General features: G+C 56.7%; 8 protein-coding genes across 8 annotated transcripts; 4 read left to right on the plus strand and 4 right to left on the minus strand.

Annotated features, from left to right (window-relative positions):
* Window positions 1–1,065: 1,065 nt before the first annotated feature.
* On the plus strand, window positions 1,066–2,826 carry MFIFM68171_10508 (uncharacterized protein; the record flags this gene model as incomplete). Its single annotated transcript, XM_071065927.1, has 7 exons — window positions 1,066–1,079; window positions 1,172–1,215; window positions 1,283–1,308; window positions 1,413–1,503; window positions 1,563–1,814; window positions 1,875–2,166; window positions 2,223–2,826. The coding sequence occupies 7 exons, from the start codon at window positions 1,066–1,068 to the stop codon at window positions 2,824–2,826; spliced, it is 1,323 nt and encodes a 440-aa protein (XP_070922028.1).
* A 1,648-nt stretch (window positions 2,827–4,474) lies between these two features.
* RPS3 (40S ribosomal protein uS3) lies at window positions 4,475–5,418 on the minus strand (the record flags this gene model as incomplete). The annotated part of the gene is made up of 2 exons (XM_071065928.1): window positions 4,475–5,234; window positions 5,396–5,418. The coding sequence occupies 2 exons, from the start codon at window positions 5,416–5,418 to the stop codon at window positions 4,475–4,477; spliced, it is 783 nt and encodes a 260-aa protein (XP_070922029.1).
* A 661-nt stretch (window positions 5,419–6,079) lies between these two features.
* YMR1 (phosphatidylinositol-3-phosphatase ymr1) lies at window positions 6,080–8,623 on the plus strand (the record flags this gene model as incomplete). Its single annotated transcript, XM_071065929.1, has 2 exons — window positions 6,080–6,103; window positions 6,167–8,623. The coding sequence occupies 2 exons, from the start codon at window positions 6,080–6,082 to the stop codon at window positions 8,621–8,623; spliced, it is 2,481 nt and encodes an 826-aa protein (XP_070922030.1).
* Window positions 8,624–9,555: 932 nt separating this feature from the next.
* TPD3 (protein phosphatase 2A structural subunit) lies at window positions 9,556–11,819 on the plus strand (the record flags this gene model as incomplete). Its single annotated transcript, XM_071065930.1, has 7 exons — window positions 9,556–9,621; window positions 9,701–9,806; window positions 9,886–10,037; window positions 10,106–10,597; window positions 10,649–10,908; window positions 10,967–11,405; window positions 11,460–11,819. 7 exons carry the CDS (start codon window positions 9,556–9,558, stop codon window positions 11,817–11,819), a joined length of 1,875 nt encoding a protein of 624 aa, XP_070922031.1.
* Window positions 11,820–12,226: 407 nt separating this feature from the next.
* On the minus strand, window positions 12,227–13,266 carry EFM4_2 (Protein-lysine N-methyltransferase efm4; the record flags this gene model as incomplete). The annotated part of the gene is made up of 2 exons (XM_071065931.1): window positions 12,227–13,073; window positions 13,205–13,266. 2 exons carry the CDS (start codon window positions 13,264–13,266, stop codon window positions 12,227–12,229), a joined length of 909 nt encoding a protein of 302 aa, XP_070922032.1.
* Window positions 13,267–14,194: 928 nt separating this feature from the next.
* On the minus strand, window positions 14,195–17,226 carry MFIFM68171_10513 (uncharacterized protein; the record flags this gene model as incomplete). Its single annotated transcript, XM_071065932.1, has 2 exons — window positions 14,195–15,261; window positions 15,327–17,226. 2 exons carry the CDS (start codon window positions 17,224–17,226, stop codon window positions 14,195–14,197), a joined length of 2,967 nt encoding a protein of 988 aa, XP_070922033.1.
* A 4,223-nt stretch (window positions 17,227–21,449) lies between these two features.
* MFIFM68171_10514 (uncharacterized protein) lies at window positions 21,450–22,155 on the minus strand (the record flags this gene model as incomplete). The annotated part of the gene is made up of 3 exons (XM_071065933.1): window positions 21,450–21,515; window positions 21,610–21,777; window positions 21,871–22,155. 3 exons carry the CDS (start codon window positions 22,153–22,155, stop codon window positions 21,450–21,452), a joined length of 519 nt encoding a protein of 172 aa, XP_070922034.1.
* A 453-nt stretch (window positions 22,156–22,608) lies between these two features.
* Window positions 22,609–23,552, plus strand: MFIFM68171_10515 (uncharacterized protein; the record flags this gene model as incomplete). Its single annotated transcript, XM_071065934.1, has 2 exons — window positions 22,609–23,118; window positions 23,181–23,552. The coding sequence occupies 2 exons, from the start codon at window positions 22,609–22,611 to the stop codon at window positions 23,550–23,552; spliced, it is 882 nt and encodes a 293-aa protein (XP_070922035.1).
* Between the last annotated feature and the right edge of the window lie 3,842 nt (window positions 23,553–27,394).

Here is a 27,394-nt window from a genome sequence, read left to right on the forward strand (position 1 = left end):
CCATATAGAGCCACAAGCTTCGCAGGCCAGCCGTTAGTATTCGTGTAGTGTAGACGCTATTTTACCCGCCAAGCTCATCGAGAGTGGGTCGAACTGACGCGGGCTGCGGCTCGTTGTGGCCCCAGCAGCGGATGTTCGAGTCGGGGCAGAAGTGTGCGCAATGAGACCCACTGTGCGCTGACGAACAATTCCAAAGTTGAGATGAAAGGAAAAGGCTTGACGGCGCTCCTGAATGAGATGTGGAGGAGACACAAAATCCTTTCAACTCCAGTTTGGGTCACGGCTGCCACACTTTGCGACTACTAATCCTGCGGCCTGGGGAGAAAAGCGCAAATTCCCCGTCGTTTTGGCAGATGTCCAAAGCCCGGAACAAACGATCTTGGTTTTGCGTGGCGGGCTGACGATTAGGCGCGTGCCAGTTTGTGCAAGTGGCTTCCTTTTTGGGATCACTTTGTCCTTGGCCCGCTGAACCAGGGCTTGCACGGGCTCGGCCAGGGGCCCCATATCTCCGACAGGGGTCGCTCGTGGTTCTTGAAACGCCGGCCATTCCCCAGACTTGCCTCGCACCACCAGTACCCAGCAGGGGCCTTGAATGAAACTTGAACCTCACAACCAGCGCACAAAAGAACTACTCGCCGACCGCTTTCGGCGTTGTTGCATAGAATAGGCAAAGGGTGTTAGTTTTGTGGACAACTGATCTCGATCTCGATCCGTCAGCGCACTAGCTAGGCCGAACGCAAGGATTGCCCCGAGCGTTGTTGCGCATCGCAACGGCCAGACAACGTTCGAGCCGATTTCTGTCCTCTTCTGACGACCGAGCAACCCAGCCCGCCACCACCACAACACCACCACCGGAAACCCCACTGTGGCCGGCACGGATGCCTCGTCGGCGACGACTTTGCTGAATCTTTCGATTTTCCTTCTCGAGGCTCGCCCGGCGCGAGCGGCCTACCCCTCCCGGCCTCCGTCTCTCGCTTTGCAAAGAATCACAACACTACGATTAGGTAGCGCACTCGCTGCCGTCGCGCTCGCTTTGATACTGGATTTACGTTTGCTATCGACACAATGTTGGAAGACAAGTGCGACCCCCTCCATGCAACGACCCTATTTCGCATAGCATAGGCCTCAGAGAGCGCGCAGCAATTGCTAACATTTCCGGTCACGTTGGCAGGTATATCGGTCTGGCGCTGGCCATGTCCTCGAGTTTGGCGATTGGTATGCACTCTACTTCCTTAATGGGATGGGTGTGCGGGATCCGGGAGCTGACCGCTGTGCGTAATAGGTACGAGCTTCGTAATCACCAAGAAAGTACGCCGAACCCCAACCGACCACCCAGCGCCACGCAGCCGACTACGGATGCGCGCGGAATGGAAAAGAACAGATTGCGCTGACCAGGTTATCTCCTGACTTAGGGGTTAATGCAGGCAGAGGAACGCCATGGTTTCGAGGGCGACGGGTTCGTGTACATGCGAAGCCCCCTGTGGTGGGCAGGCATCATCTGCTGTACGAACAACCCAGCATCGGTTACGGGCGAAGACGAGCGCGCTGACGGCGGTTTACAGTGGTCCTTGGAGAGATCTTCAACTTTGCGGCCTACGCATTTGCGCCGGCCATTCTCGTCACCCCTCTCGGCGCGCTATCGGTCTTGATAGGAGCCGTGCTGGGCTCCTACTTCCTCCACGAAGAGCTGGGAACATTGGGCAAGCTTGGAAGCGCCATCTGTCTAATCGGGGCCGTTATCATTGTGTTGCATGCGCCCCCTGACGAAGAGATCGAGACCATCGATCAGATTCTCGACTATGCGATCCAGCCAGGCACGTCCCCGGCTACCAGCCTCCCCTTTTACGTATTGGTGGTTACTAACTGTGCCCAAGGGTTCCTGTCCTACTCTCTCGCCGTCTGCATTTTTGCAGGTATCATGATCTACAAGGTCGGGCCCGTCTACGGCAAGAAGAACCCCCTCGTCTACCTGAGCATCTGCTCTACCGTTGGGTCCGTCTCGGTCATGGCTGTCAAGGCATTTGGCATTGCCCTGAAGCTGACATTTGCGGGCCACAACCAATTCACTCACCCTTCAACATATGTGTTCATGATCATCACCGCGGTCTGCATCTTGACCCAGATGAACTACTTCAACAAGGCGCTTAGCCAGTTTCCCACCAACATGTAGGGCCTCAGCTCTGATCTTCCCCGATGCCCAGTCATGCTAACAGGTTTGATAGTGTGAATCCCCTCTACTACGTTACCTTCACCACAGCAACGCTTTGCGCTTCGTTTATTCTCTTCAAGGGCTTCAACACCACCGAAGCCGTCAACACGCTCTCCTTGATCTGCGGCTTCCTAGTCACCTTCACGGGAGTCTACCTGCTCAATCTTAGCCGCAGCGACCCTAACGGTACGAGTATGCTAGCCCGGCGCAACGGCGGTGACGCGACAGGCACCGACATGATCTCGAGCATCCAGACGCGCATGAGCATGGAGGCTCGGCGGTCGCAGTCGCGCCGCATGAGCATTGGTAGCAACCGCGCGGGAGATCGTGAGGGGCTAATCCGAGCGTACGACGAGGAGGAGGCCGCCGGATTTGGGCTGACGGACCTCGCCGAGGACACCGACGAAGAGGACGACCCGCGGTCGCCCATGATCCCGAGCTTCCCGCATGGCAATGGCAATGGCAACGGCAACGGCAACGGCAACGGCAACGGCAACGGCAACGGCAACGGTAATGGCAACGGCAACAGTCACCGCCCCAACGGCGGGACTCACCTCAGCGTCAAGAACGCCAACGAGTCAATAGAGCTGCAGAACAGGAAATCTGGGGATAGGTGATAACTCGCCTACCACGGATTTTCTTATCTCTCCTTTCTTGCATCGTCTTAAAGGGCGTCGGATGCATGCATAACTCGTGCTTATTTTTACTTTGGTCTCCAGTTGCTTCCTCTAGTTTACGTTGGCTCAACAGGGGAACCCCCGGTCTCGAGGACGCCAAACACTTCTGTATATCCCGGCATTCTTCGCATGGCATCTAATGGGTTCAAGCACATGGGACGGAGGGATGGCGAGATTTGTGCGCACCAGGCATTGTTCGCCTGTTGTCTACGGATTGGATTCAAATGAAAACAAGCCAAGGACGCGTCAGCTTTGGGTGACCAGGGCCAGGTTCATAATCCAGCAATGACCAACCAGCCGGCCAACCGACCCAGCAGGCATAGGCTCGGAACAGGCAACAACTAAATCCGACATGAAGAACATGCCAATCGGACGGGCATCGATGACAGAAAGACAGGTGGAGAGAAGCTTACTTCTGGCAACCATGTATAACTACCTATCCATTTCCTCTTTTCTTTGTCTCTTTTCTATTCCTTGTTTCTGTCGGTTTAAACCATGGGAGTTCTTGGGAGTTCTTGGACGGTGGGCGGGTGGATGGGTGGATGGGTGGATGGACCGGACGGGATGGGATGTTATGAAACCAAAAAGGACACCGGCGTGGTGGGATAAGGGTGCGGAGATGCGAAAGCCGGACAGAGCCGGCGAGCGGGGAGGGAGGGCTGATTTATTTATTTATTTATTTATTTCCTGGTTCATTTTTCTCAGCGGTCAAAATTCATTTCAGTCATGACATTTTGTCTAAACGTTGTGCGCGCACTGGCTGGCAGCGGACTTCCAGCATTAGGGGAGGGGGCGTTTTTGAAACCATCTTGGGAAGAGGAGGGGGGGACCAATTGAAGGGTTTGACAGTTGAATTTTCTACTGTTTGAAACTTACCATTCTATCCATCCCATGCTGAATTTTTTTTTTTTTTTTTTTTTTTTTTTTTCTCTGCTGGAAGGGGGAAAATCATAACCACAGTTAAGGGCCGTTTTGGCCTTGGTCTGTCTGTACGATATTGGCAGTTGAGCCCACATCTAGGGACCTCAACGGTTGGTTGACCGTTTGGCGAATAGAGTAAGAAAGCGGTTGCATATTGGCTTGCTCGTCAGGTAGCAAGTTGGACATTGCCTAGTAATCTGGATGGAATGTTATTCCTACTAGATTGCCTCTCGAAGCAAGATGGCTTCAGCAAACGGAATGGCGGCTTTCGGGTATGGTTATGCCCAAGTATCCTTTCTCTGCGAGCCACAAGGTAAAATCACCACCAGCACGCGGCCAATTACTTTGCTCAGAGGTCTATTACCCCACCAGCGAGTTTAGGATCGTCTGACGTTCAGTGCCCTGTCCATGGGTTTTGCCTGGATAGTTACAAATCCACCTTCCAAAGCAACGTTCCGTCCCTTTTCCCGTTTCGCAGACTCAATGCAATATGCTCAAAGTTGACGCCGAGTGACCCATCCATCCGCAACCATACTGTAGAGCGTGTGGCGCGCTCCAAGAAATACCTCCCCGTCAGAGCCTCCGTCTTCGGGCATTACCAGTCGAACTGGGAAGCGCCCTCAGGCTCCGGGGAGGAGACAGCCACAACACCACCGTCAAGCGTACCCTATTGCTCAGCGGGGGCGGGCTCCTCCTCTCCGGCCTGCTCCTCCTGACGCGCCGCCTCAGCGGCAGCCTGAGCAGCAGCGGCCTTAGCGCCGTAGTCCTGGCTCATGGGCTGGACAACAGGGGTCTCTTCCTTGGGGTCGATGATGGTGACGGCGTCGGGGAGCGACTTCTGGGGGCCGGCCTTGCCCTCCGGGTCGCTACCGCGCATGATCTTGACCTTGATACCGAGGACACCCTGGCGAAGCAGGACGTGCCGCGTGGCGCTGTCGATGAAGTCCTTGGCCGGCTGGCCAGAGTGGATCATAAAACCGTCGGTGAACTTCATGCTCTTGGCGCGGGCGGCGCGCAGCTTGCCGGAAACAACGACCTCGCAACCCTTGGCACCGCTCTCCATGATGAACCGGAGGACACCATAGCAGGCACGGCGGACCGCAAGACCGTTGAGGAGCTTGTAGCGGAGCGACTCGCACTGGGCGACGGCCGAGAGACCGCGGTTCTGGACCTTGGCGGCATAGAGGGAGACCGAGTTCTCGGGGAACTTGAAGCGCTTCTGGATGAGGCTGGTGAGCTCGCGAATACGGCGGCCCTGCTCGCCGAGGACCTCCTGGGTGTGGGTGGCGCGGATGATGATGTCGGTGACGGTCGGGGTAACGCGGACTTCGACGCCAGAGTAGCCCTCCTCGGCCAGCTCGCGCTGGAAGAACTCGTTCAGTTCGGCATAGAAGACGCCGTCGGCGACGAACTTTCTACGCTTAGAGCTGCAAGTGTGAACAGAATGTCAGCATCGATCTCTACGATGACCACGGCGTCACCCTCCGGTTTCCGCATCCACCAGCACCGTCCGGATGCTCCCTCAACGTCGCAGAATAAATACTGGCCGGCGCCCACCACGTCGGAAAGCGGTTTTTGTTCGACTTACATCTGAGTGCCGGGAACAGCCATGGTTGCGGTTTGGCTATGAGTCTCCTCAGGGCTTCAATTGTTGCAGAGGTTAAGAGAATGCCTTTCGCGGTGTTCGCCCGACTTTTTTCAGATGGGGGGAAATTCGACCTGCACACAACTGCTTTTTGGGTTGGTGGGCTGTCTTTTGCCTTTCTGGGTGCGATGTGGAGTAGGGTTTGGCGCCGCCAATCAGAAGAGTCTAGTAGGTTTTTTGGGGGGGGGGGGGTGTGCGCTCCGTCTGGCACTTTGGCCGCGCTCTGGGGGGTGTCTCCAGCACCTCTCAAAGTGCCTGTGCGGCTGCGTACCCCCATCGTTCTGTCAGCTTGGGCCGTGCTTCTAGGTGGGGCAGTATCGACGTCAAGCGCCAATGTGCCTGCCCACTCGCTGCCACGGGGCAAGGGCAAGCCGCAAGTCTTGCAGAAAGGTCTTGTGATTGCTTCCGTTTCCCCAGCGTCCTGCGCGGTACACGGTGAAAGAACGTCCAGCAAGCAACAGGCTGCCTCATCATGTGCTGACGATGCCGGGCCGCAACGCTGTCTGCGCCCTCTGTCCCCAAATGAACCCTGAGACTGCCCCGCACGTCGTCAAGTCTCGCTGTTAAAGACGTTCGTCGACTGATTTGCTCGCTGCTTGGGCCGCTATCGCGATAGGTACTTTCACCATGTCGGCCCCGCAGCACAAGCATGTAGGTTTCCAACAGCATAACGCTCGCCACGATCCTCTTTGCCCCTACTAAACTAGGCACCAGGTGTACCATAACGTGCATGCCTTGCGAGGTGGGAAGCCCGAGCTCGGCGATGTCGCGCTGAGTGACTATCATCTCGTCTTCCGTTTCCCCCCAGAATCCAAGACGGCCGCCGACCCGCAGTTGAAGAAGCAAGTCAAGCAGGTCTGGTTTGCCTTCCACGTCATTTGCCAGTGCACTCTGCGGCCGACGCCTCCCTCGAGCGGTGTCCCCTCGTCAATACGAATTCGCTTTAGGGACTTCACGTATGTTAGCTTCAACTTCACCGACGACAAGGAGGCTCGGGACGCTTTCGAGTTTATACGCAGCAGGACATGTAGATTGGGATCCCCGGACAAGCTCCTAGCCTTCAACTATTCCCCGCCGCCTGGCTCCCCGGAGTTCAAGATCAATGGCTGGGATTTGTACGACGCCAGGGCCGAGTTCCGGCGCCAGGGTATCAGCGAGAAAGCCACAGACTTGGGTTGGAGAATTTCCACCCTCAACAAGGACTATTCCTTCTCCCCGACGTATCCGGCGCTTCTGGTTGTGCCGTCCAAGATCTCGGATAACACGCTGAAGTATGCCGGCAACTTTCGCTCGCGCGCCCGGATACCCACCCTTACCTATCTTCACCCTGTCAACAATTGCACAATCACGCGGAGTTCGCAGCCGTTCGTAGGGCTTAGGATGAAGCGCAGCATCCAGGATGAACGTCTCGTCAGCGCCTGCTTCTCTGCCTCGACAGACTCCCTGGACGCCCCTTCATCTACGAATCCGGATCAGAGCCCGTCTTCGAGCCAGCTAGACCTGAGCGTCGACGGCGCGGATGCCGACCCGTCCTTGTCAGAGACGGAGCGGATGGAGGACGAACTCATTGCCAGCCCCAATGCGCTGTATGACGAGAAGACGGGGAAGAGACTAATATACGGCGCCCAGCAACACAACCTGATCGTCGACGCCCGGCCCGCCATCAACTCTTATGCCATGCAGGCAATAGGGATGGGCTCGGAGAACATGGACTATTACAGATTCGCCAAGAAGATTTTTCTCAATATAGATAATATCCACGTCATGAGGGACTCATTGGACAAGGTCGTCAGCGCCATCAAGGATGCCGATGTTTCCCCTTTCCCGCCGAACCGAGAGCTTCTGGCCAAGAGCAAGTGGCTGAAGCACATAAGCGGTATCCTTGACGGCTCGGCCATCATCGCGCGGCAAGTCGGCATCCAGCACTCTCATGTCCTCATACACTGCTCAGATGGCTGGGACCGCACCAGCCAGCTCAGCGCGTTGGCTCAGCTCATGTTGGACCCGTATTATCGTACCATTGATGGATTTATTGTACTCGTCGAGAAGGACTGGCTCTCTTTTGGGCACATGTTCCAACTGCGGTCAGGCCACATGAGCCATGAGAGTTGGTTTACGGTGGATAGCGACGCCCTGGCCGGCTCGACGGTCCGGCCTGGTGACAATGACGGTCGAGGAGACGCCCTCGAGAACGCGCTGGCGAGTGCAAAGCGGTTCTGGAATAAGAACGTGGGCACCGAGAAGGACACTTTGGCGGACGCCGACGAGGCATCAGTTGCCGACGAGGCCAAACAAGCAACTGCCCCCGTCGCCGAAGACCAGGCAACAAGGCCCAAGGACGTCTCACCAGTCTTCCACCAGTTCCTCGATGCGACATACCAACTTCTACGACAGCACCCGACGCGCTTCGAGTTCAACGAGCGATTTCTCCGCCGACTGCTCTATCACGTGTACTCGTGCCAGTACGGCACCTTTTTGTTCAACAATGAGCGGCAGCGCCACGAGGCAAAACTGCGTGAGCGCACGCGCAGCGTCTGGGCTTACTTTTTGAGCCGCCGCCAGGAGTTCACAAATGACCAGTACGAACCCACCATTGACGACCATATGAAGGGCCGGGAGCGCCTCGTCTTCCCACGTCTTGGTGAGGTACGGTGGTGGCACCAGGTCTTCAACCGCACCGACGACGAGATGAACGGCGGTATCAACGCCTCGCTCGCGACAGCAGAGCGTGTTGCAGCCTACCAAGCCTCGTCAGGGCTCTCCGAGCCGACAGTTGCCGGGGGAGATAGCACTGGCAGCCAGTCCGAGGCTGCGTCGTTGACTTCGAGCAGCCCATCTCGCAGCCCCCAACCTCCCGGCTTGACGTCGAGCAAATCAGTGCTCACGGGCATCGAGAGTGCCCATGCGGCTCTTACCCCCGAGCCGAGGACTTCACCGTCGTTTAACCGCAGTACGAGCACGGGCGGGATGCCGGGGCCGCTCGGGACATTGCAAGACAAGTTGTCTGGGTTGGCCATTGGCAAAGGAGTATTTGGTGGTGTTGGCAGCCCCAGCACCGGTAGAAACCGCGCTGGTGCCCATGTCGTAGATCTCGATAGTCGTACTGGGGACTTGGACAATGGGTTCTCAGATGAGGGCGCGGTGGGACAGGAGATGAAGAGCATGAACTAAGCAGGCTGCATGTTTGGCCAGCATGGCGTTTGTGTAGATATCCTCGACGGGAAATGAACGTAGCGGCAGACATGGACTGGCTTTCTCGAAAGAGTAATCACACAAAACTGAACCTCAATAGAGAGGATGCCTAGTTTCAGCCTCTGCCCAACCCTATCCGCGTTGAAACGGGCAGCCACGGTCGATCCAAGGTGCAGACTGCTAACGGACAGATGTCTCGGTGAGATGGGACAGGCACATACAGCACATACATTATGGAACATCTGGATGCAACCTGAGTAACCCTCGGAGCGTTCTATCCCAGCTGATAACTTACCCCTCCCCCGCCCAGCAGGCGGGCTGGCCCAAGTGGAGCCCGCTGTGGGCTCGTGCACGGCGCACCGACCACCCACCTACTGTACCACGCCTGGATTTTGTTAGGCCATGTACCTGGCCTAACCCAGCGCTGGGCACTGAGCTGAACACCGGTACTGGCTAGGTAACGGGAGCTTACCTCGACCTCGCGCACCTTGCATTCCCAACCCGCAATCCGTATCCGCGCTCAGCAAATCCTTCCAGATTCCACGCTGGACGTCTCGATTCCTGCCCCCATTTTGCTGCGTGTGCCACAGTCGCCGGCGCGCTTGCTACGAATCTGCGTTGAAGGGATCATTCGCGGCCTCCCGTGACGCCAAAGCGCCGAGAAAAGCAAAAGACCTGCGTCTCGGGGCTGCTCACAGCGTTATTCGTCCACAGCAGGTCGCTCCGGTCGGCACCTCCCACCTTTTTCCCGTTGCATCACGTCCCGCCCGCACGCGATCCCAGCCGCCTGCCTGCCCAGCGCCTGCCCAAAAAATCAGCCGCCGATTTTCTGCAGACTCGCACCAACAACAAAACTTGGAAGCCGTCGGTCTCCTACGACAACTGCGTCCTCGTTCCCACAGCCGCCCACCATGGCTGACGCGACTAACGCTAACGACGAGCTCTACCCCATCGCCGTACTAATCGACGAATTGAAGGTATGGGCGGTGACAAGCCCACACCCCTCCCACCCGCGACTTCTCGAGGGGGCCCCCCCCATACTAACCTGCTGGACAGCACGACGACGTCCTGCTCCGTCTCAATGCCATCCACCGGCTTTCGACTATTGCCCTCGCCTTGGGCGCCGAGCGCACCCGCGAGGAGCTGATCCCCTTCCTTGATGGTCAGGCCCGCCCCGCCCCGCCCCGCCCACACGATATCACTCGGTTTGCACGTCGCTAATCTGACTGCCCCCGTCACAGAGTCCGTCGAGGACGAGGATGAGGTGCTCGTTGCCCTTAGCGAGGAACTCGGCTCCTTCATCGACTACGTCGGCGGTCCCCAGTGGGGTCATGTCTTGCTCTCCCCGCTCGAGAACCTCGCGGCTATAGAGGAGCCCGTCGTTCGGGACAAGGTATATCGCGCGAGGTTGCCCACCCCTCGTAGGCGCAAGGCGCGTCGGCTGATACATTCTCGGGACAGGCTGTCGAGTCGCTGAACAAGATCTGCGGCGAGCTCTCGTCTCAACAAGTCGAAGAGTACTTCATCCCCCTCACAATCCGCCTCTCCAAGGCCGACTGGTTCACGTCCAAGGTGTCGGGGTGCGGCCTGTACACGGCGCCCTACTCCAAGGTCTCGCCGCCCGTCCAAGAACAGCTCCGGCAGCAGTTCGGCCAGCTCGTCCACGACGACACGCCCATGGTGCGCCGCCAGGCCGCCACCAACCTTGCCAAGTTTGTGAAGGAGATGCCCGCCGCGATTGTGGTCGAAGAGATGATACCCATGTTCCAACACCTCGTCCAGGACGACCAAGATAGCGTCCGCCTGCTCACTGTCGAGGTCCTCATTTCCATCGCAGAAGTCGTTCCCAAGGAGCAGCAGTCGAGCCACGGGGTCCTCCTGACCTCGCTGCGGAGCTTGATAGAGGACAAGAGCTGGCGGGTCCGGTACATGATTGCCGACCGGTTCGAGAAGGTCGGTGTACCCCACTGCTCGTGTCGAGCCCCAGATTAACTGGCTGTGTAGATTGCCAAGGCGGTGGATGAGGAGGTTGTTGCCAGGGATCTGGTTCCAGCCTTCGTAAAACTGCTCAAGGACGGCGAGGCCGAGGTGCGGACGGCTATTGCCGGCCAGATCCCCGGCTTTTGCGCTCTGGTTGATCGCAATACCCTTCTGAACGACATCATGGTTACCGTCGAGAACCTGGTGTCGGACAGCTCCCAACACGTCCGCGCTGCTCTCGGAACACAAATCAGCGGCCTGGCTCCGATCCTGGGCAAGCAAGAGTATGCACCTAGCTCCAAGATGCTGCGCGATGGCGCCGTTGTATTGACCGTCTACCAGGACAATTGACCACTTGTTGCCCATGTTCCTCCAGATGCTGACGGACGAATTCCCCGAGGTGCGCCTTCACATTATTTCGAAGCTGGAACTGGTAAACCAAGTTATTGGCATCGACCTTCTGGCGCAATCCCTTCTCCCCGCCATTGTGCAGCTCGCCGAGGACAAGCAATGGCGGGTGCGGTTGGCAATCATCGGACATATGCCGCTCCTTGCCAGCCAGCTAGGTGTCCAATTCTTCGACGAGAAGCTCAGCCAGCTGTGCATGGGCTGGCTCGGCGACACAGTCTTCTCAATCCGTGAGGCGGCGACTCACAACCTCAAGAAGCTTACCGAGGTCTTTGGTGTCGAGTGGGCGAGCGAAGCCATCATCCCCAAGGTTATGGCTATGGGTGGCCATCCGAACTATCTATACAGGATGACGACGTGCTTCGCCATTTCGGTAAGAGATACCTTTCCCAACACTGGCGGTCGGAAGTAGCTGACAGGATAATAGACACTTGCCGGCGTCGTAACCATGGACGTCATCGCCAAGTCGATTCTCCCCATGCTGGAGAAGCTAACGAGTGATGATATCCCCAACATCCGGTTCAATGTTGCAAAGACATACTCGGTTCTGATTGGGGTGCTGCGCCGACTGCCAGACCAAGGCACCATCTACACACTGGAACAGGCCAAGGCTCCGTTCACGGCCTCTCCTAAGGGGCAGCAGCTGATCGACGAGCGGATTATGCCCAGTCTAGAGAAGCTCCAGAAGGACGATGATGTGGATGTGCGGTATTTTGCTACCACGGCTGCGGCTGCGGCCACGGGTGCGATTGCAGGCAGTGGAGAACCCATGAATACCTCACCATAGAAGGAATTGTTTGATGGACCAATGCTCATTCACCGTTCTCCCTCGTCTCTCCGCCCCCCGTCGGGTATTACAATATCGCGTCAGGCGAGACCGAGTCCATTGACGGTGATTTGGGTCTCAAAAAGACTCCCAGAGAAGAGTGTTATTCCGGAGACAGTCCGAGACACAGCATCTCGGACATGAATATGTATGTCGGAATAGAGTCGCGCCCCGGATCTGGGTGGATGGATCGCGTTTGTCGGAAAGCAAAGGGTTTGCCTTGGCCTACGCGACAAGTAGAAAAGGACTGAAACGGGGAGAGCAGAACAGACATCGTTTTATACCATAAATTAACGTCTCATCTACCCATTCGCTTGCCCTTGGATATCTCTCGTTCGCTTTCTCCTGCTGCCTTGATTGAGGACACCCTAGGCAACGACCTTTTCAAAGCACAGGGTGCTGATCGTTTGCCCCTTGACACCCCCAAAGCTAAAGCTGGGATACTCTATCCTCCCGGCGATCCGCAGCCTTGGCCCCGTCCCCTGCGTTCTGGAGGTATTGCCCTCAAACCACTCGCGCAATTCCATCTCGGTCCAGTTGCAGCTCGTCACGAGGAATATACCCCCCGTCCTCAGAAGCTGTAGCACGCGTTCCGCATACCCCTCGCAGATCCGCCTGCCCCGGGCGTCGCGGTCCCCGCTAAGGCTAACCGCGTCAAAGGTTCCCTTGTCGAGGACGAGATCCCATCCCGCTGCTGCTTCCGCTTCTGCTGCTGCTGCTGCTGCTGCTGCTGCTGCTGCTGCTGCTGCTGCTGCTGCTGCTGCTGCTGCTGCTGTTCTTGTTGTTGTTTCCGCAGCGTCCTGACTCCTATCTTCCGCCGTTGTTGTTGCCGCCGGCCCTGACGATGACGTCCCCACAGCAACATCACCCATCTCCCCGCCCAGCACGTCCCACACCTTGAACTCGACCTCCTCCATCCCCCGTGCGGCCCCGACCTGCCTGGCCAGCTGCACGCTCCGCTCGCTGTAGTCGACCCCGAGCAACCTCCCCCTCCAGCCCCCTCCCTCGCGCAGCGCAAACAGCAAGCTGCCGTTCCCGCAGCCCAGGTCCAGCACGCTCGCGGTTTCCCGGTCCAGCGCGAACGACGCCGACGCGTGCTCGTCGAGGAACTCGACAATCTTGTTCTCGGCGTCCGCGTCGTCGAACCACACGGTGCCTTCGTCGGCCGGGTTGTCGGCGTGGTTGGAGAGCTCGGCTGTGTAGAGGTTGTCCCAGCTGTTGCAGCACCAACAAAACCATGGCGGAGGGGAGGGGGTTAGTGGCGGTCGGTGGCGGGGTAAAACATTTAACTGGGGTTGGGAGGGTAAAAGTCGCCGGGGAGACAGGAAAGGGGGAGAGGGGCGTACTATTCTTTTGTTCCCAACCTGGAGGGAGCCAGATGAGTTGGGGTTGTTTCCGTGTCCGCCATTCCTTTTATTTATTTATTTTTAGGGAATTCCGGGGAGAATTGTGGTTTGAGGTTGAGGAGTTGGGAATGTTCGGTAGGTAGGTTAGATATGTATTGTAGTTGCGAAAACAAGAGTCAAGTAGTTCGGGTGCTTGGGTTCTGCGTCGCATGGCGGGGCCAAGCGCACCTCATAGTCCAAATTGGAGCGAAGTTGAGTTAATCAACCGTGTCTCTTACTAGTTTGACTACATCTAACTATAACGATCTCCGACTCCGCTTCACTAATAACCATGATTTATAAGAAATTTCTTATGTTATCCTGACTTTTTCTTCCTTTTCCCCTAACCCATTTCAACCCTATTCTCTATGATTCTATCATATTACATTTATTTGGTCTTGTTGTACAAATGGTTGTTGGGTATAGTCATTTTATCCTAAGTTAAAGTTGATTTATCAAACTCCGGAATAGAGGGGCATCTAGGGGCCTTGATCTCGAAGAGGAAGGCGGTGAAGATTCCACAGGATACCCCCCTCCACCATAAAATACTGCGTTGCAGCAGGGCACACATCCTTCAGCTACCGTTATTATCATCACAGCAGAACCAGGGTATATATATAGACACAAGAAAGCAAATCCGGTTCCCCTTCCCCAGAAGGGGATGTCTTCCAAATCATCAGCAAAAGCGAGGGAAATTCTGGGGCTCGTTCAAACCATGCCACCCCACGTTAGATACGCCCTCCTGTCTTCCCTATCAATTTCGACCCGTCTCCATCAGTACACAGTGTCTCCTATTTTGGTCTTCAGCCCATCACAAAATCATGCCTCCCCTCCCCTCAGCCCTTCTGTCCGCTTCGCTGCTTACTCTTATCGTCATCCTCGCGCGCACGGGTGCACCAATTAGTATACGAAAAGAACCGTAAATGCTTCAGCAAACTCCGGGGCCCGCAATCAACCCAACGTCCACACCGGCGCCTTCACCAAAACCTGCCGGCCCCTGACCTCAACGGCAACGAATCCTGCAAAGCGAACCTTGCCCGAGTCCTTGGGCGGTGGGGGAGCTACTTGTGAACCGCCGTCAGCTATGCTGCCCTTTCTGCTGCCAGGAGCGCTGCCGCCTCCGCCCAGTACGCTCAACATACCCGCTCTCGACTTGTCGCCGCGTCGGTCCTTGGCGTCCTTGGTCCCATCTTTCCCACCAGCGCCGTCCTCTCCGGCACCCTCCTCGCTCGCCTCCGAGGCCCGCGTGTCCAACGCGGGGAGGCCCGTCTTCTCCACCTCCATCAGGTCCGGCTGGATCGGCTGTTCCGGCACGGGATAGATGATGGCCACGTCGCGGCTCTCTAGTGGCAGGTTACTCGCAATGCCCACCGCCAGCTCGACAATCATGCTGGCGCTCCCGTCGACGCCCGCCGGCGGCGGGTCCGTCAGATGCTGGAAGAGCCACGCCGTAAGGTTGCTCGTCGCGCGCCTGGTAAAGTCGGTCTTGTGATTCACACTCTCCCCGCTCCGAAGGACATCCTGGAGGCCCTCGAGCGTCGCCATGCGCCAGCCCACTACCTTGCTCGTCAGCGCGTCAAACTCTTCCTGGCTGTTCATAGTATAGCTAAAGTGCCTAATGTTATGCTCAATGATCTTCAACTGCCTGCTAAGCTCGGGATCGAGGCCGGGGTGGAAGCAGCGGTTGAATATCTCGTCTACGATCCAGCGCGTGATGACGGCACGGCCGACCGCCGTCATCTCCTGCTTGCCCGTCTTAAGAGCGTCGGCGCTCACAAATGGCACAAGCCACTGCGGTAGCGCAGTCCAGTCCTTTCGGATATTGAAGGCTAGGTTGTTAATGGCGCCGTTGAGGCGGTTGAAGCGCGTCGTGTATTCGTTATCGTCGAGCGAGGTCCGGCTCTGCGACATGCGCTGATTGGCAATGGCGTTTTGGAGCTGCTCTACCTGACTGCTCAATTGCTCAATCTCCTTCTTGCCGTCGAAGTAGAGCCGCTTGACGTTCTTGTATTTAGTCACTACAACCGCACCGAGTTAGTCGAGTCCCCCGCAAATCAGACAAGGGAGCTAGAGTCGGCCGTACAAAGATCCTTGAATGCCTTATCAGGGTCCTCTGCAGCGCGGTCGGGGGGAGGTGGTTGGGGGCTGTTGCGCCCTGGGATTTCCCCTTGGCCGTCAAACTGCTGCCTGTCTGGCACGTTGCTCTGGCGGAAATTAGGGTGCTGACCCCCAGCGCTCGGCGGTTGCGGCAGGGGATTCATGTTTGACGCCTGGCTCTGCCGGTAGTTGGGCGGCGGCCCAGGCTGCGGCTGGGCTTGGTCGCGCATCCCCTTCTCCGCGTCCTGCGATCTCCGCGCCGGGGGCTGCCCGCCGGATGGTGGGGCCATGCTTTGCTGCTGCGGGGTCTGAGGTTGTGCAGCGGCTGGTGGGTTCGAACGCCCAGGAAGATCTTGTGTCTGGAGTGGGTAGCTTATGGCGGGTGAGGTCTGCGTTGTCTGTGTTTGGATATTAGTGGCAGAACGCTGGTCCGAGTCGGTGACGGGCGATTCATGCGACAGCTGGGACACGGTCTCGGGGTTTTTCTGCTGCGGGTTGGCGAGGTGACCCGAGAAGTTAGGGGGGTTGCCGCCTGGATACTGCGCCTGCTGTGGGATTGAAAATTGATATTGTTGGGGCGGCGGCTGCTGCTGCTGCTGCTGCTGCTGGGGTGGCAGCTGCTGATGGGGAGAGGGCTCAAACACGGCCTGGCCGTACTGCTGGTGCTGGAGCCCGGGCAGGACCTGGCTGTGTGCTTGGACGTGGCCTCGGTGTTGGCGGTATCCAATCTCCTCGGCCGAGTATGGCGGCGTGTCTCCGTCCGAAGGAGGGACCGGCCGGATAGTGGGATGCTGAATGTCGTGGGGGTTCTGCAGGCGCAACTCTGGGTCAGATCCGTCAATTATGTGCGACTCGCGGAATCCTCCTACACCTTGCAAAGGGGACGGCTGGGTTGGGCCCGGGTGGTTCTGCCACTCGAGCTGTTGCTGGTCGAGCGAGACCTGCGAGAGCTGCGAGGGGCCGGTGCGGAGGCTTGGTGGGGCCGGCGGAGGAAGGCTCTGGCGCTTAGAGTTTCTACGGGCTGGGCTTTGAGCGCTGCTGTAAGAATTCTGCTGCGCGTGAGATGGATGGTCTTGGCCCCGCAGAATGTTTTTAATCAGCTTCCGAGTGGACTGCTTGGTCTTCTGGGGCGGCAGTTGTTGAGATGGCTGTTGCTGGTTGAAGATGGGCTGCTGCGGGGTGCCAAGAATGGGCGACGAGATGCTCTGAGAGCCAGCGACCGAGAGATCCTCGACTGAGGCAGAACCTAGTGGCGTTTGCTGCGTTTGCTGCTGGTGCGGTTGCTGTTGTTGCTGTTGATGATGATGATGTTGTTGTTGTTGTTGCTGCTGTTGCTGCTGTTGTTGCTGTTGTTGCTGTTGTTGTTGTTGTTGTTGCTGTTGTTGCTGTTGTTGTTGTTGTTGCTGCTGCTGCTGCTGCTGCTGCTGAGGGGGGAGTTGTTGGGTTGAGATGGGGGCGGCCTGCGTGTTGTAGCGGTGGGACTGCGATTGCGAGCGCGTCACCTGGTCACCAAACTCGGGGTCTCTCTGGCGAGAATCAAATACGCCGGCGACACTGTTCGGGTGCTGCAGCTGCTGCTGAATGTTGGCGAGATTGGGATTACCAGCAGGGCCGGCGTAGATATTGACCGGATGTGGTGGCTGCTGTGGAGGGGGTTGAGGGTGATTACTCCGGCCGCCGCTGGTGTCGGGCTGGAAGGATTCACTGGAGCTGAAGGCCGGGTTGGGCGAGGCTGAGGAGGGGTTTGCAGCGCCGGCGCTTGCGCTTGGGGGATTTGCAGCGGCTGATACGGGCACCGTAGCAATGTCTTCGGCAGCTGTCGACCCAACAAGGTTGTGTTGAGAGCGGTTGTTCTTGCCAGCCCAAGGTGCGATCCTGGAAGGCATTATTGCGCCGGTATCATTAGATATGTGCGCTTGAGCTGCTAGCGGTCGAAGACGGTCGCTGCCGCGACGGTGAGCGCGTGAGGCCTTGGGCGTTTGAGGGTCCTGTGCTGACAGCGGCCTCTCAGTTGCGAGGCGCGGCAGAACGTGCGGTGCGGTGCAGGGAGGCCAAGTGGGAAGACCGAACGTGCAAACCTTAAAGCCGCGCAAGGGCGCAAAGCCGCACGTCAATCACGACCCAGAGATGGCCAAGCAAACCGAACGGAGATCCTCTCGCGAGCAGGGAGCATGCAACCAAAGGGCCACGAGAGCTGCGCGCAAGGGTCAACGGATCATCACAATTCCAATTTGCAAAAAGCAGACTCGCCACAGCGTGCGCGCACTGGGCTTTAGCGACTGGAACAGGAACAAACGAGTAGAGGAGAGATGAGACGAAATCGCATCGGAGGATGCAAGTCCACCGAGTTGTTGCTGGCCTGTTTGTTGGATTGCCCCTCATCTGGGCGCCGGCTGCAGGCGTACTGTAGTGGGCTTGAGAACGGCCAGGCAGGGGTCCTGGAGCGGGGCCGATAATCGCATCTGTCGGGGCTGTGCTCTCTCCACAGTCACATCCGGATCTTACCTAGGTAGGTAACTTATGTACCTTAAGGAGCAGTATGTACCTGAGCAGAGCGTACCACGGAGCGAGGTGTAATGCCCGCAGGGCTCTCTCTTCGCTGCGGGCTTGGGGCACCAAGTATTTACATTTGTGCCTCTTCATCCTCTGTTCTTGCTACCTCATCACGGTATGTTCGAGACCGGGGTTCCACCGTGAATCTTCACCGTAGGCGGTACAGTACCCCTTAACTCGATTCTCGAGGCGTCAAGGGAAGAAAAGGCTCAACACGGCAGCTCGCCAATGCAGACTGGCTGTTGCGGGACAGACGAATAAAGGAGCGTCGCCACCCTACGAACACACTTCCCTCTAGGTCAGGTGTATGTACAGTACAGTACTTCGCCAGTGAGCGCTCTTTCTGCCGATGAAGATGCTTGCTGTCAGGGGGACATAGAAACTGGTTGGCGAAAAAACAAGTTACCAGAGCCTGCAGTACATTGGGCGTTTTCAGGTTTAGGTCTCGACAAATTGATCTTGTATGTAGGCGTATGCAGCTCGTCTCCCACCTGCCGGTTTTGAAGACAAATTGCTCCCCTGTGATTCTCCAGCCCGCCCCAGGCCAACGTTTGACTGGCGCAAGCTAATTACCGCCAACACTTTGGCGAGCCGGAACTCGTTTTTCTGGCATAAGATACCGTTATGTTGTTGAGACAACGATTATCTGGAGTGGGCTGAGCTGAGAAAAAAGGCCATCTACTATCGGGTAGTATTTTATGATTCTATTGCCGTTCACTCCAAGGCCTTATTTGTGCATTGTCCAGTACAATACTTGGTCTCTTTTTACTTACCCCGCTGACGGGGCCGGTTCCAGTGCGTCCACAGCCTTTGTCCACTCAGGTCTTATCATGGTTTATACCCACCTGTCTAGCCCTAATGGATACTGGATCCTGCCGCCCACGCCCGCACTCCTAAAGGCTGGATTGCGCGAGGTAATATAACGCGCTGCTAAGAGGGTGATGCATGGCGTTCGTCCGCTTTCTAATACGATCAAACTTGAATCGGGCCAAAGCTTTAGGCAACGGCCCCCGCTGATCCTTCCCCATCTAGTCTTGCACCCGATCCCTCTCAAATGATCTTAAGCCTTTGTGTCGGCGGGTCTAATAATAGCAGCACCATAACGTTAACGGCCGGGAGTGGGTGCTCGCTGGCCCCGAAACAAACAAACAATGGACCCCCAGGGAGAGGTCCATCAGCCCTGCGAGAATCAACTCCCATCCATAGAGAAATGCAACCAGTGTCTGCCAGCTTCTTAGCCTCCCGCCCTGTATAAGACAGAAAACAGGATTTTACAGAGTTTGGGGCGAAATTTAATCCCCCTGCATGAAGGGCTGACGATACGATCGCCAGGTCGCATTCGCCCAGGAGGGTCTTCATCGGGAGCTGACCTCGGTTGCAACTTTGGTCACCACCAGGGTCCCGATGGCCCGTTCCCTTCCTTGGCTGTCCCTGAATTGACCTCGGTGGGGGTCGAATATCAGGATTTCCGAAAGGGGGCCGTTTCCAAGATTGCCGCGGCCAACCCAGATGATTTCTCCTTTACCCTACCGATACGCAGAATGGGTAGCACCATGTTTGTGCCCGTCCATTTCCTCCCCTTGCGTTCTCTCGTATCCAATGGTCTGATCGGTGTCGTTCGGCACCTGTCATTGCTACGATATCGTTCGGGGGTAGAGAAACATCTCCACCTGACAACCAAAAGTCCCATGGGCAGTTGGTCAGCTAAGAATTCTGTGTCGTCTGGAATATTGTCTTCGAAGGGTGCTGCTAGACTTTGTGAGAGAAACTACGGAATGTGCGATACCGCTAACTCAACCTCTTGTTTCAAGAAGGTTTGGCAACCAGGGTTTCGGCAAAGCTAGTCGTTCCATCTACTCTGAGCAGGGTTGCAGGTGATGGGGTTTCACCAAGGGCGGAGGCTGCTCCTCAGCGGCTTCGGGTCACATAGCCCGAGACATCATACTGGAGTCTGATGCCCGTTTCATCACTGGCATCATTTCGGGTATCTTAATACTACAGTTTCCGCCGAGAGCCGATAGCAGCGTTGGAACCAGATTCCGCCTCACTCGACATCCGTGAGGTTCAAGAGTTGAGTCCATGGCGAAAGTGATAATCACAATGTCGGTCTTGCAGTCTCTGAGCCACAACAACAGCTTTTCCTTCATGGACTTCAAGTTGAAACTTCGTCTTCACCAAAAACGTTGCGCGGCGCATTCGCGGTCTACCATGCGCACCCAATGCTGATGATCCCGTGGCGTATGCAACACCAACAGCTCCCCCGACGAAGAGAGAGAAGACAAAGCTAGGGACGGATATCTCCCAACCTATGAAGCCATACTGCGGTAAGATGCCGTAAGAATCCGGTGGCAGCGTCAATCATGGTCCGACGTGGAAGCATCACGGCCGAGTACTGTTTGCTGTTCAATTTCGCGCCCTGCATCAATACTATGATAAGCGCTGCTAAAGTGGGTTGGGAAAGTCTAGTGAAATTACATAGACCCGTTATTCGGTATAACAAATGGGCATATGAAAGCTGATCAACATGCTTGTATAGACTCTCATAGTGCTCTGAGTCAGATTGCATCCTCCGTCATACTCCCACATGGCCTCTAGGGGGCTCTTTGTCAAGCTTCTCGAAAAGTCGAGCCGTCCGAATGCCACCGCGCCTATTCCCGCAACCTCGCATGCAAGAGGACGTTCTTCTGGGATAAGTGAGTACGGTGGCAGTTAGCACTATCGATTTATTGTCTTAACCCCAACCATATAAAGGAGCACAACGTAGACTCGGGCAGTTGCCACTCAACATGGTCTTGGGAATGAGTGACTTTTGGTTGGTACAGATGCACCGCTATCACGATGATGATTATGTTGGGAGCGGCGAAGCTTGTCCTTGGCAACCTCGATTTGCTGAAACTCCGCACCTGGGGACTTCCCGTGACGTTCGCCTTGGCTAAGGCTTAAACATACGGAGGGTAGAGTTCTAACGGCCTTGCCGCTGCAAGCCTAGCATGGTTGGCGGCACAGTATTTGGCTTCTTAGCGTGTTGTCCACCCGGATTCGTTTCTTAATGGAGGCTACTTATTCGTTGCCCCTGAAATGAATGATTTTTCCATACACACCATGATACGCTCGATTGCAGAGAATAATCTTTGGCTTGGTTGTCATCTTGAACGCAAGCATGTAACCCGGAGAAGAGAGGCCAACCGGACTAAGTGCAGTTTAACCTGGTTTGTCCCCGGAATTCATTCTCTGACACGGACAGACAAAGTGATGAAGAATGGATATAAAGGATAGAAAACATCAGCACGGTTGTAATTCTGATTCTGATAATAACATCCCCCAAATGCATCCTTTTGGAACGCGCTACGGAGCAGCCGAGCCGCAGAATGGGCCCAAGGCTTGCTGAACTAAAGCCGTAGGTATCGGCAGGATTTTACTTTCCGTTTCCTATGATGAACACGAGACAATCAACATATATTGGCCAAGTTACATATGTACACACCCCACGGCACCGTTCGATTTTTCCATGGACCTGTTCCTCGCGTGGTGAAAGGCCCATAAATTCCACCTATCTTTAGCCCGAAAGCGGGTACGAAGTCTCCGGCAAAGACTCGAGATGTTTCCTATGATGTTCGTTCGCCTAGAGTTCCTCGACGTCAGCCAACCTTCAACCCACTTAGGTTTCCTTTCCACGTCTCCCACAACGACGTCTGAAACAGGGAAAAGAAACCTACAAACGGCAACCCGCAGTAGCCGCATGTCGCAATCTCTGGCTTGTCCGTGTTGATGTAGATCTTGGGGTGTCCCGCCGGCCCGCCGCCCCCGTCGCAGGCCACGATCCGGGAGTGTGTCCACCGCACGGGCTGCTTGTGGATGAGCTCAATGGCGGCATATGGCCGGGGCTAGTAGTGCGAATCAGCTTCCCTTCGTACTTGGTCCTCCCTCCCCTCATCTCCCTCTCTATTAACCCCTCGTAAAAGATAACACAAACCCACCTGCAGCTCGAAATCTGTCTGCTCGAACCTCGGCCCCGTCATGGCCGTTGACCGAGGCTGCTGGCTGCGCGACCAGACCTCTGCACGGTTCGGCGCCTGGGAAACGGTCGTGGGGACCTGACCCTCAGTCACTTGTGGAGTGGTCTGGGTGCTGGCGGTCGTGGGGGTAGTTGCTGAGGTCGAGCTCGAAGGAGCCTCCAATTGACGGGCTGTGACGGCGAACGACCGCTTCGAGAGGTGCCGCGGCAGCCCTTGGGCCGCTGCCCGCAGTCTCGAGGCGTACATTGTGCTGTATCGGTGTGGGGGTTGTGGGTTGCGAAGTGTTGCCCAGGACCGGAGCCGGGGGGCAAGCGTGAATTGAAGTCGCTCTGCTTGGCTGAAGCTCTGGGCAGCTGGCTACGAGAGGCGGCCGGCTGATTATCGGCTGATTTGGAGAGGCACGTCCTCTTACTGCGGCTGACTGCCAGAAAGGGCAAATGGAGGTGGTCTGTGCATGTAGCTTCGGCCGTCTGGTCTTGGCTTGCGTTTTTGCCTTTTCTTTTGGGTGAACCCGCGTGGCTTTCAGATCTGGAGGAGTCAACAAAGTCGACCAAAAAGGCCTTGCTCCGTTCCGCTTCGTTATTTATGAGGAGGGTAACTTGGTACCGGCAGTTTATTAACAGCGGCTTGGGAGACCAAGGAATTCGCCACGCTTTCGTACATCATTTGTAACAGCCAAACCTAGGCAGTTGGGACAGCATGGCGCCGACACCAGCGGGATTACCAGCCATGACGAAGCAGTCAACGCCAAAAACCATGTCTTCTCGTCTCATGACGATGAAGTTCATGCAGAGGGGTGCGGCCGCCGCGGCCGCAGCGGGAGCTTCAGAAGCCAGCTCTCCCACCACACCCAGAAGCGACGATGGGTCAGCCAAACGCCAAAAAACTTCCCACGCATCATCGGCAGCCGGCTCGGCAGCGGCACCGCTCTATGACCAGAAGGCAATTCAGGCTGCGCTGGAAGATGAAGAGAAGAAACGGCAGGCGGCCATCGAGAAACGGGCGGCTGAACTGGGGGACTCGCATTGGGTGCTGGAGGGCGTGTCCTCTTTGCCCAAAATTAGCGCCCGTCCGCTCCTGAATGTTGTTCAAGTTGGTTTTGCCCAAATTGACTACACAGGCACGTCAGGCGGGAGCGACGATCCGTTCGATATGGGCGGTTCGTCCGCACAAACTCAGTTCCGCCGGTTCAACATGAAAAGCTCGAAGGCATGTGAATTCTCGGCGAGATGTGCCACTCAAGTATTTACTGACAGAGTGCGGATTCACAGGCTCAGAAGAAAGAGTCGCGGGATAGTAACGACGGTGGTTCCGGCTCTAGCTCTGGCTCCGAGGAGGACTCTGAAGACGAAAGCCCTCCAGTTCCGGCTCGAGGCGAACCAGACCGGGGTCGTCGAAATGCCGTAGGCAACTCGGAACACGAGCGGACGAGATCGAGCGCGTCGGGCAGGAAGGGGGAAGAACAGAAGAGAGCGCAGCAGCTGGCCGGCAAGCGGCGGAAGAAAGATATCAAGTTGAACCAACTGACATCGATATCTTCGGCAGGCTCGCAGGCTTTTCAACGACCCTCCTCGACCCTCACTTGCCACGGTTGCGGAAAACCCGGCCACAAAGTTGCCGATTGTCCCAACAAGAAGCGCTGAAGACGGGATGCTCCCGTCATGCTCGCTATGCCGGCATTGGTTTTCTTACTCGTTTCTGGTGATCTCTCCACTGATCGTCCCGCCGGCTGATTTCTCCGTTCGATTGCCGTACTTGATGGCGCGTGACAGCGCCGGTTTCCGCGAGCATACGACTCGGTATCGTTTAAATGGCGTCAGATGCCAAAGCCCACAGGCCCGATCATTTGCAAAGGATGCCCGATGACTCCGAGTTAGTGAGCCAAAACTATACCTTGGAGAGAAACTATCAAAGCCTTTTACGGCAGAAGACGGGATGGAACCTTTTCAGAGGCATGTGTGTTTCCGCAGTGACAACCCGAGACTAGCTAGATCCCGCCTTATCCGCGTGTTGCTGGGGAGGCGCAAATATGGCGTGGCCTGATCCCCGTCTCGTGCCGGCGGCGCAGGCCGCCCTGGATAGCAGCAGGCATGGAACAAAATCAAAGTGCGGGTAGCAGCATTGCGGAGGAAGTGTGGCGAGGATGCATAAGGGCGGCTCAAGGGGCCAAAGACCCGTTTCCCCGAAGGTCCAAAAGCCCGACTCCTGATGACAAGCCGGAAAGAAGGATGTATCCGTCTTGTCTCTGCCCATAAGCGACGCCTACCAGTTTCGGTGGCCGCGAAACCCAGTGGCTACGTCGATATGGTTGAGGGGGGTTAGAACAGGGAGGAAATGTTTGAATTTTATATCAGAGCCAGGCAGAAACGGCTGCATGCAGGTCGCTCCTTTTGCCGCCGCCCAAAGACATCGAGCCGCGCGAGTGACGATTACTGGAACTCAACTCCGCTCGAGCGGCCTAACCGGCCGTGCCGCCCCTTTGACCCGGGTAAAATCTGTGAACCTGGCTGAACTTGTCTGGGGATTCCAACATGGTGGTCCGCGGGACAGTGCACTGTCCCTTTCGGGACCCCATGCTCGACGCTTTCGGCCTGTTCGGACACCACCACCGTGTCGCTATCGAGGGCGCGCGCGCGCCGGGAGAAGGGGGTTGGGAGGGGTTTGGGACGTCATGGCAACAAACCTTCCCAGATGGAGATTTTGCGCACCTGGGGGACAATAATTTTCTGCATCGGGCCGGATCGACTCTTGCCTGCACCTCGGCCATGACCGACGGCGCCTCAGCACCCGGGCGATCTTTCTAGATAAGGGTTTAAGTGGGTGTCGTGTGTATGCGAATGCGTACCATGCCTCCCCCCTGGCGAGTCGGTGGGTGGCCCATTCAGGCGGTGGTGCGGGGCGCCTGTCAACAAGGGGCATTGTTGCGTCGCGGTCGCCATGTCCATGGTCTTGCTGACAGTGGACGAGCTCTCTGTAGATCGCAGATTCAGATCGGACTCCCCAGATGTCGACGTGCATAAACCGACGTCCTTGGGGTCGGCAATACGGTGTACGTGACTTGGCTGCGGCCGGCCGCATATCCCCGAACAGGGTCTGCTGCAGGGCGAGCCGCTAATCCCGCCCGTCTGTTCCCCAAGCCAAGGTTCACCAAGCAGCCGATGGAAGGGCGGGAATAGAAGGACATCATCCGGCACGAACCAGCTTCGAGCCGGATTTGGTTCGGCTCGCACATCGCGTCGCATCGCGGCAGGTTCTAAATAATCCAGTGCAGCAAACGCTTCCGGGCACCGTGGACGCCATAACGGGTCGCAGGGACGGCAGCGTCATGTGCACCAGGGCTTTTCCTCACCCCCACTAGACACGACGTCAGATGGTAGAGTGCCACGACAAAAAGCCCCCTTTCTTTGATATGCAAGATCTCTGTGCGGGCCCCCAGTTTCACAGGTTCAACGGTCCGTGTCATGGCGGTGGGGTGCCGGGAACAGGGACAATCCTGTCCGTTCTCAACCCCGCCAAACAGCCCTAGGAGGTTCGACTGCTCCCTGGTTAGATCCGAATGATAATATGCGGGAACGGGAATAGACGCGAGCTTTTTCCCACAGGGCCATTATGAGCCGGTGAATCAGGCACGGGAAGGTAACTCCGGCACTGGCGGGCCTCTGGCGGTCAAGCTGTTTCGAAGGGCGACATCCGGGGTTACCTGGAAGGGGCCGCGGGCCTGATGCCGTCGTTAGCCGGATGCATGTGCCTACCTCAGCACCCTTCGCGTACTGCATGGCCTTCAGCAGGACACAGAGATCTGGGGTTGCGCCGCGGCCCAGACCGTAATCCCACCTTGTCCGATTGCCTCCCCTGCACTGGGATGCAACCCCTCCGGTAGCGTGGCTCTAGCTAGTCGATGACAGAGCATAGCAGCCGAGCCGGACGGGTATGCCCTGCATGCGTTTGTCTAGGAATGGCCTCTTCTCACCAAAGCCGTTCAATCTGGAACACCTGGCCGGTTCTGGTATTGATGGGGGTTGGCTTTGCTCATCAGATACGGATAGGAGCCAGCGGAAGATGTTGCCGCACCTCCTGGCGCGGACGGCCATCGAGATGCAGCCCGTTTCGGCGATCCGACAGACATCTAGTATAGATTCCGTCTGGAAGCACGAGTTTCTTGGATGGACATTGGGCAGACACGCCGGCTGAGGACTGCGAGCTCTTTCTGCCCGATTTCCCCAATCTGGCCGTTTGGCCGCAACAATATAAACCTGACCTCTTTTAACCTCCTGGGCCTGATATTTTTGGGGTACTGTACACTGGCATGGATATGACAGGCGTGTCAATGCTTCCACGGTTGTGTCTCGGCTGATTCTCGCATTCGATTTCATCCATGACGTTGTGCAGCCGGCGGGTCAACGTCCCCACAGACGTTAAGGTGACGCCTGTTGAAGGGATATACGGTAAAGGGGTGTTGTGTTGTATGTACTCTGTATGCATTTCTCCAGGGTGTATTCCTGGGGACTAGATCCAGGATGGATGACCCAAAGGGACTCGAGGATGACGGCGGGGGTCGCACCATGAACATGGGCTTTCCCACGCCATCCCTCGTGGCTAGCAAGCCATGGCATGGGTCCAAGATAGCCAGGGTGGATTTGCCCAGTCATGACATGTCCCCTCTGTGGGGGGGAAGGGGGGGTTTACATGGGTCATGGATGTGAATGATTGTGACTTTGTGCACAATGGGAAGACGCACACTGTGAAGCGGATGCGCCAATCTGACGACACCGGTCGGGTACACACCCACGACGTCCCCAAGCCGCTGGTATGCCCTGCCACAGGGTAATCATGGTTTGTACTCTGTACATTACGTCGGTAGGAGAAGGTGTGCACTAAGCACAGCGCCCTCTGTTGCTCCAGCGCTCCAGGCCCTGTCAGACCCACAGCCCATGCACGATCAACACGCGCACCTTTCTCCAGCGGAGCACAAGTCGTATGAAAAATAGACCGAAAGCTCATCCATCAAGCGGCAAGGTCGCAAGCCACTTTGTGACGTCTCAAATATTAGGGGAGCTCTGAACCAGGCAACAGGCAACAAGTCTCACGTCGTCCGTAGGATATTCAGGATACCCTGCCCCTTATCTTAGTGGGCAGATCGGTTTTGAAGCCGGACCCGCCGGCCGGCCTCTTACCTTGGCCAACGATGTGCGCTTGCTGCCCGCGTCGTGATATCGACTCGGCCAGCAAGGGAAGCGCGCCGGATCCTTTCATCTCTCTTATCCCACGTTCATTTGTTTCTTCTAGCGCCGAGCGGCCTACCTCATGCGCGACCGACATATCCCTTTGTTCCCATCTTAATCTCCTCCCGCACTTCTTGCCTCTTTCATCTTCCCCATGCCAAGGTACCTAGATACAGTACCAGGAGCTTGACTGAGCGCAGCAGCCTTCTTTCTCCGGTTCTACCCCTTGAACGCCGGATCATCTCCTTGATTGCTATCTTTTA

Source organism: Madurella fahalii (assembly GCF_045866475.1).
Source record: "Madurella fahalii IFM 68171 DNA, scaffold_6, whole genome shotgun sequence".
In the NCBI taxonomy this organism is placed as follows: Eukaryota; Fungi; Ascomycota; class Sordariomycetes; order Sordariales; genus Madurella; species Madurella fahalii.